At 37.7% G+C, this 8,571-nt stretch overlaps 1 protein-coding gene across 18 annotated transcripts; it reads left to right on the top strand.

Moving 5' to 3' along the window:
- Positions 1-1,346: 1,346 nt before the first annotated feature.
- Positions 1,347-6,574, top strand: LOC143374653 (uncharacterized). 18 transcript variants are annotated; one of them, XR_013086723.1, is made up of 7 exons: positions 1,347-2,412; positions 2,973-3,073; positions 3,192-3,380; positions 3,454-3,524; positions 4,627-4,690; positions 4,771-4,985; positions 6,230-6,574. XR_013086723.1 is itself a non-coding variant. In XM_076822941.1 (4 exons), exons 1-3 carry the CDS (start codon positions 1,840-1,842, stop codon positions 3,337-3,339), a joined length of 822 nt encoding a protein of 273 aa, XP_076679056.1. In that variant the 5' UTR covers positions 1,349-1,839; the 3' UTR covers positions 3,340-3,380; positions 6,230-6,574. The 18 variants fall into 18 exon arrangements, 2 of the variants coding, with proteins under 2 accessions (XP_076679056.1, XP_076679055.1); XR_013086724.1 differs by having other exon boundaries at positions 3,449-3,524; XR_013086713.1 differs by having other exon boundaries at positions 1,348-2,412; positions 2,973-3,120.
- The last annotated feature ends 1,997 nt before the right edge of the window (positions 6,575-8,571 follow it).

The following is an 8,571-nucleotide window of genomic DNA, read 5'->3' as shown; positions in this document are numbered from 1 at the left end:
CTAATGGAGGCTACGGTACGATTGGTATACGGTACGGCAACGTTTTCGTTGAATATATTACAAGATCCTCGCATAAATAGTGACGATTGGGAAGTCGTTTCATGTAATAAATAGCGAAGTGAAAAATTTACGGTTGCTTCCACTGGAAAACTGAATTCAAATTCTTAAAGTCACAAAACTGACCAATGGTAGACTCGCACCACTTATAGGGAAGACTTCTGCAAGTACCTTTGTGTAATAAATAGAATCTCTATTGATGTTGCTAAAACGTTTCACTGTTTCCAAAGCTTTTTGTGCTTGTTGAAGAAAATCATACTGAAACATGTGCAATGACCCATGACGAGGATATTGAAAGTTCCAAATACAAAATAATCTTTCAGAAAATGCGGCGTAAGATGTAGTTTCAAAATTTTCGCGTTACACGTTTGTCATATTAAATATTTCTTTAAAATTAAGCATTACTGCACAGAATACAAAATATATTTCATCTAAAGGAGAAGAATTGAATTCATGATCCTGGAACCATCCTTCCCTAGTTTCTTCAAGCTTGATATACAATCACATCAATTCCTTCATTTGGACCAAGAGAAGATCCCAAACCCGGAAATTCAAAAAATTCTGAAACTTTCTGAATATGTAGGGGATTTCCTCCGGTTTACAACGCAATTTTTGGTTGCTACCCAAATTCACTCCAAGGGGTGAAATTAACCCATGAAAATTTGGCTATTTTCCGATTTTGTGTTATAACTTGCAAACTGTAAGAGATAGAAAAATGTTTCAAGACAAAAGTTACTTCTTTTAATTAGATCTATCATTTGGTAAAAAGAAATATTTTACAGTTCACGAGTCATAACACAGAAGCGGAAAATAACCGAATTTTTAGAGGTTAATTCCACTCCCCTAGAGTGAATTTGGGCGGCAAACAAAAATTGCGTTGTAATAAGGAGAAAGTTCCTTACATATTCACAAAGTTGCAGAGTTTTTTGAATTTCCGAGCTCGGGATGTTCCCTTGCAAGTTATGCAGAAACCTACCAACCCTCAAAATAATAAAAAAATTTGTTAAACACAGTACAGATCCCATAATTTTTTTACATTTTTTTAAAAACATTGTAAAACAATAACAGGATATAAAATATAAATAAATACATTCTTTAACAATTAAAATCTTCAAACTAAATTTACTCAATTTCCGATTATTGAGGGTTGGTAGCGTTCCGCATAACTTGGCCCATTTGAGAATCACTCCACACATATTTATAACATAGTATCTATTCATGTGACACACTGCACCACGCAGCATCCGATTGTTGGAGCTCAAGGCTCGCCGAACAGACACTTTAAGCGTGGTATCGATTGCACATTATCACCAGCTCGAACAAGGGCGGTTCCGTCGCAGGCGTTGATTGTTTTACGGCGAGCTTAATTTAAACGGTATTTAATTACCGCCAAGTGTAGCTTCCTCGGCAGAAGTGGCAGCGGTGAGACTTGCGCGTACGCGGCTGCTCTACCTGGAAATCAATATCAGCCGACGTCCAGGCTCACTTCGAACTGCAGTCACAACAGAATGCGCAACAGTTGCGCCTGAACGAAAGATAGGGAAAGATACATCGCCGCTCGTTCTATTGTTCCACTGATAGCGATTGGAAAGTTCTCCTTCTGGTGTCCGTCACGAGCAACGGCCATGTGAAGCTGAAGGAGACACCATCCGACAGCCACCAGCGCTCCACGCGATCGCTCGCCGACATGAATGTGAAAACCCTGGTACCCGTGTGCTATGCAGTTCGACCAATCGAGATCCAACGTACACCGAAGAGAACCGACCTGTGAACGGCGTCATTATGCAACGTCTCGTCAACATGTCTGAGAAGCGGATCTCGCTGGGGATCAATGTCAGCATTCTCGTCATACTGATAATCTTCGGAGTGCTGCTGTCGTTGCCGTTGCGGCTGATGATGAACACCAACTACTACACCCGAAATCAGACCGGTGAGAATGAGAACCTGGCAATGGAAGCAATGGGGAACGCTACGAGCAAGGAGGCGACGGTGATCCCGCTGGATCACAGGAAGCTGAAGCGTTGCCCGAGACTCCAGTACCAGGACCGCCTGAAGTCGGTGTTTCGCAGCGATTACGATGGAAACTGTACGTATAGGGGAGCTTATGCGAGCGATAATATAGAGGACGATGATGAAGAGGACAGAAATGAGACGGGCAGCGAAGATGCCGAGGATAGGTCGAAGGCTACGAAGGAGACCGTCGGTGATAACTTGACAGAGAGTACGGAGGATAGTGGCAAAGATCGTCGAATGAAATCCGTTCCAGTCGCAGGACATATTCTCGTGACGATGCTTCTGATTTCGGCGATAGCTGCTCTCGTTGAAGTGTTGCGAATACGTTTCGCTAGAGACAAGGTATTACAGCGGCGACCGCACTAGTTACCTAAACTTAACCAGATTAACAGTTGATGCAGATTAACGGATAATAACGATTTTTTTTCACGAGTTATAGCTTTGTGGTTGCATATCCAATCAATGTAGATTCACGCTAGCCACGTATCAGAAAACAAAACGCACAGATACCCGTACGATAGAATAAGCGAGAGGGAGAGAGAGAGGTAGTAGCGATTCGAGATCAATTAAAGTATAAAATTTTGGAGAGCCGTAAATACAAGTGATACTAGTAGAGATAGAGGCGCAAACTAACGAGATTACAAATACCTTAGATCAATATTACATAGAATACCATTGTTTGTATAGTGTATAGGGTACGTTATATTTTTTGATCAGGGACGGTTATATATTTTTGTAAGAAACGATGTGAGGATGCTTTACACTGATTGATTTTACGTCTGCCAGTAACGAAACCGATTCTGATTCAATTCGCGAGTAAAGAAAAGAAATTTAAACACACATACACACACAAAGACAACACGAGTATACGAACATGTGCATATTTTTGAAAAACGCCTAAGGACTCGTCTAAGGCAGGTAGGGCCAGTTCAAGAAAAGCATCCACGGTCGAACTTCCCGTGCAGAGACGCTTCGTACCGAGGCAACCGATGTTGAGTCACAGGTCTTTTGAAATGCAAGGCATGCATCGATCTGCTTTACGCTTATTAGGTAGCACATAGTTAGATCAGCTCGGCCGAGTTATAAAAGTACCGTGCGTAAATGGCTAAATCGAACCGTAGGTGCGAAACCCCCGCCACTCATTCGACGATCATCATTTCCAACGCAACCGTGCAAGCAAACTGTTTTCTCGCTAACTGGCACACCGAAAAATTGGATGTCCCGACGACAGTCAGCCGAGTCCGACGAAGATATCAGGGCTCTCATTAGCACTCTTCACCACCGTACCCGTCTGATACGACGACACTAAGGTAACGGATGCATGGCTAGACAATTTGTAGTTTCAGGTTGAAATTAATTTCTTACTATATTTGCAAAGGGAAGGATGTGGAAGGGGGATCAGAATCAACGATTTTGGGGATAAGATCGAACTGGAAATGTGGGGGATGATGAATGTAAGAGGTTTCTGAATATTGAGCTGTAACAACTAGTTGGTTCTATGAAAAGTCACTTTGGATCTTTAGATCTCTTAGGTCACATTAGATCTTTAGATCTCTTAGGTCACATTAGATCTTTAGATCTCTTAGGTCACATTAGATCTTTAGATCTCTTAGGTCACATTAGATCTTTAGATCTCTTAGGTCACATTCAATCTTTAGATCTCTTAGGTCACATTAGATCTTTAGATCTCTTATGTCACATTAGATCTTTAGATCTCTTAGGTCTGGGTTAGATCTCTTTAACTGCAGTAGAAGTAAAGTGATCTTTGGGGAATACCAAGTGTGAATGCTTTCTGAATTCTTGCTTACAAGACATTTGTTGGTTTGTGTACTATCGTTAACTAGATTTTATGATTTTCAGTCTAGTATAGTAATATAGAAAATATTAGTTTTGGAAATTGAAAGAATACGATATGAGTATTTAAATGAATGGTAAACTCTTTCATTTCCAAATGCAATGTGTTTTCAAATTAGGGTGTTTAATTGAAAACTAGAAAACCTGACTAAACGGAAGGATTATATAGAGAACAAGTAAAGAAACTCCATTTTCAAAATTTCAACCCTGGATTTCCTAGTGATAATTAAACACACCACTCTAATTATGGTAATAATTGTAAATTACTTAACTCCTAACGTAGTTAAGGAGGTATCAATATCTAAAATCATTTCTTATAAAGATAATATCCATCATCCCCTGATGCCATCCCCTTCTTAACTAAACTTAAATCATTACCAAATACACACATCGAGTAATTTGGATTGCTTTAGTATTTGATATGTAGTAATTTGAAACAAAATCGAAATGACAATTGAGGGAAAATCAACTCACCATTGAATAAGCTTCAGTATAAACAACTTTGCTGCCTGCTTTCTAATAATTCATGGTTCTATGTTCATAATATTTCCTTTGACTTGAAATTGAGCGTTTCAGCCATCCCTCAATTCAATACTAATCCCTTTGCATTTGCCAATTACACTTTCAAGTGTTTAACGGCTAACTTACTCCCGTGAAGCACGATTTCAATCATTCTAACTGAACTCTTTACATTCGTTGCAGTAACACCAGTCAATATTTGGACTATCTTTCGCGTTAACAACAGGGTATGCGTCTCAGACTGCTAGTAGGTTAATAACATATGTACATACATATTTCCGAAAACAGTCATGGAAGAACTAATACATATTTGAAATTGTTTATCAGGTCTTACAGTCGTGTTGACGTTTTTAAAACAAATTCTTAATACTTTGGAAACCCTCCACTCGAAAGGACTTCTACAGAAGAAGCTTCTCTTCCACCTCGTATTTTGCAACTCCGACAACTTTACTAGCAACTTTGCATTAATGAAAGTTTCACGCTGTTATACTAAGCAACAATTTTGCTATTGCTAACTACAATAATTTTTCTCTGCCCGTGAGGTAATTATTATGAATTGTTTTTACTTCGATATGTTATTCTACACAGGGTGAGTAACGTAATTGAGACGAATTGTATTCCTCATTTGCTCGAAGACAGGAATCAGTGATAAAAGGGAAAGTGTTAAATTATATATAATGCCTTCATGGAATGATCTTCCTCGTAATTGCAACTGTGCAGCTGCGAAGTGCAACTGCATTTTTCCTTTCTTAATAAGACTCTGTATTTTCTTTTAAGTGAATCAGTTCTTGTAACTATTCTGCGTATAAAAGTATTTTTATAGACAGAATATTCAGTCCATTTGATTTTCCTAAATATAATATACAGTTCTATCTACAAAAAATTAGAATGCACTTTATAGCATGCAATGTTATGCAACACTTTCTGTTCGATCATCTTTGATCAAACAGAAGATGCAATTCCTGATTTCGGGATGCACTCTATATAGGTGAAGTAAAAAAAATAAATAATCGAAAAATTTGGAGCATTTAGGAGCATGTATGAAAAAAGATCCTACTACATGTGTATATGTACTGATAAAAGGAAAATTAACACAAGTCATATTGAACTATCTTCTGCATTTCTGTTCATTAATAATTATTGTCGTGTCGTATTATCATATAATTACAGTATTATAATAATGTAATCATCACAAGTAAAAAATGACTCCATCAGAATGAATTTGCGGATTTATGCATATTAAATTTAATATCTTTCGTCTGTTTTGAAATACTATATTTCCTAAATTCTCAAAATTTTTTGAATTATCTCGCATATACACACAAAACACATGAATACATACATTTGAATCACCAAAGTATATGATACGAACAAATGGGCAATGATTTCGCTGGAGAAAATAAATAGAAAATGGAGAATAAAATCTGTTCATGCAAACCTCCGCTTCCTAGAAACCTGTGCTTGAAATTGCATAGCTGAACTTGATGCATGGCTGCGCGCGTGCTTGATTCGAATTTAATTCATTGGGTCTCCTTATAAGTACCTACAACATTTTTATAGAATTTGTACATCGAAGCTTAAATAAGCGAGCACCATCGCATTCATACATTTAGAAAATTAATTTTCTGAAAAATAAAGGTTCAAATGAAAAAGTTTAATTTCACATTTTTAATTTGTTCGTGAGGGGTGCTATTTCGTCTCAGTTTCTACCACGTATTTTGGGGCATCCTGTATATGTCTAGTAATATACCTAATCGATATGATTACATTGCTCCTCTCTTTTCAGGTGACGTAATTGTAGAAAATTACTGTGCCAATATATAACTACAAGATGCGCTCGAAATAGGAAACGACAGAACAAAGCTTACACATCCTCGCTTGCTCGTATCCTTTCATCTGCGATATCGCAATGCAACGCACAGACCAACGTAAAAGTACCGAAAGATGAATGTATTTTCGAAAGGGCGACATTTTAAACGTATTTTCGTAAAACTACCCGTACCTCTCTTACAACGTACACGTAACACTTCTGTGATTTCCATCGTTTCTCACGTAATATGTAAAACGTTAATTCTAACTTGTGAAATATATGTATGTGCGTATATATATATATATACATAGAGTAAACAAATTCTGTGATTCTCTACCTCCGTTATTTATTGCAACTGCATTTTGAAAAGAAATACTTCAATGTTGAATAATACTCTGATCGACAAACTAGAATATATGTATCTACACGACATATTTAGTATTAAACTATCAAATACTTTTTTTTAAGTATTATTTAACATGTTAATATTATGTACCAAAATTACGTTAAATAAAATATTAATACTTAAACGTTAAATTATTCAGCAATAGTGTTCACTGTTATGTAATAATTTAATATTAATAATATTTCAGCACTCTAATATTAATAATTATATTAACCTCTCATATAAATAATATAGCGCTCTAATATTAATGATATTATAGCCCTCTGATATTAATAATATTATAGCACTCTCCAGGGCCGTTCCTGGCGGGGGTGCAGAAGTTGCCCCCGCACCTCGGCGGCCAAACTTAAGGGTGGCCGCAGGCCGTTTATTATATATAAAGTTTTGACTAATAAGAATAACAATCGAAACTGTTTTGCATGATAACTGTTTAAAATTATGTATATACAGTGGCGGACGAAAGAAAGTTTACAGCTTTTAAAATCGCATAACTTTTTTAGAATTAGTCCAAACGACATGAGTTTTTTTGAAAAGCTAGAAGAATTAGTTTGCTACTTAGACGTGTTTCGTCGTTTTGAAGAAAAATGAATTTGGTCGGAATAGCAACAAAAATAGTAAAGGTTGTTTTTTAAACTTTTTTTTGAGCCGGTAATGAAAATTCAAAAAACCCATTTGTAGATTGAAGTAAGTTGAATACATGCCAAAAATTTCATTAAAATCGGTTAACGTTGCTCTCTAGGTATAAAAGTAAACACTGCATATCAAATTCTTAATTAAAAAATATTAAATTAATAATGGCGGCAATATTGTTTTTGCACCTGGACGGCCAAAACCCAGGAACGGCCCTGGCACTCTCATACAAATAATATTAAACACTCTAATATTACTTAATATTAAGTATGTATAATGCAAAAATCCTTAATATCGCCATATATGCTTAGAATCACCACGCTCAACTCGATACAAAATAAAATTAGCGTAACCTCGTTCTTAGGAGCAGAATTTCTACCAAGAAATCATGAATAGGTAAATGGCGTCATGCAATTTCAAATCTACATCACATCACGAACAGGGACGGATTTAGAGGGGGGGCGCCCCTCCCTCAGGGGCAAAATACTTACTTTAATTTGCAAAATACTTATTTTAACTTAGCAATATGAGAGAAAATATGATAAATTGATCCTAAAAAAACATTTTCATTTAGCAGGAAAATATCGAAAAGGTCCCTGGTTTATTTCTCACACCTACGCCCCCCCCCCCTCAAGAAAACTTTGGATTTGCCCCGGTGCCCCCCCTCCCGAAAATCCTAAATCCGTCCCTGATCGCGAAAGAACAAATTTCAGGTTAAAAATTCTGAACCTTTTCGCAGCAGCTTAATAACAACTGTACAGAGCACATTTCAAATATGTTCCCAACTCGACATATCATAAAACATTCATTCCTTCAATATGTATTTGAAAAGTACGCGGCGAATGTAAACGAGCGTTAAGGCTCTCCCCAAACCAACGCGAATTTCGCGGTGCGGAGCGGATCCGCCGTGGATCAGATAACACTGCCCATAAGCCGCCACGTATAAAAACTGCTGCCTTATCTGATCCGCGAAGCGGAGCGTATATTCGCGTTGGTTTGGGGGAGCCTTTATTCAAAGGTGTCCACCGACACAGTACCTATTAAATCACTTCCCGAGCACGAGAAATACAATTTCCACGTCTCGAAGCTCATTTCAACGCAATTTCCTCGTCTCGCAGCTCATTTCACCGCAATTTCCTCAGAATTCTGAACTCGTTTTCGCGCCATCGTTTCTCTCCGCGACATAACCAAGCGAATGGCACGGAACGGCGCGACCTAGTAGCATTCACGTTCCTGCCATTGGCACAACTGGCGGACGCGCGAAGCCGCAGATGGCAGATGT

The sequence above is a fragment of the Andrena cerasifolii genome, chromosome 11 (assembly GCF_050908995.1).
Source record: "Andrena cerasifolii isolate SP2316 chromosome 11, iyAndCera1_principal, whole genome shotgun sequence".
Lineage (NCBI taxonomy): Eukaryota > Metazoa > Arthropoda > Insecta > Hymenoptera > Andrenidae > Andrena > Andrena cerasifolii.
This window is presented reverse-complemented; position numbering and strand designations above follow the sequence as displayed.

What these genes read in the sequence shown, in the direction of transcription:
- LOC143374653 (XM_076822940.1), top strand. Translation starts at nt 1,840, where the DNA reads ATGCAACGTCTCGTCAACATGTCTGAGAAGCGGATCTCGCTGGGGATC. An exon ending in TACGTTTCGCTAGAGACAAG is followed by an intron (nt 2,413 to 2,972) that starts GTATTACAGCGG and finishes AAAACGCCTAAG; the next exon opens with GACTCGTCTAAGGCAGGTAG. An exon ending in ATCTGCTTTACGCTTATTAG is followed by an intron (nt 3,121 to 3,191) that starts GTAGCACATAGT and finishes ATCGAACCGTAG; the next exon opens with GTGCGAAACCCCCGCCACTC.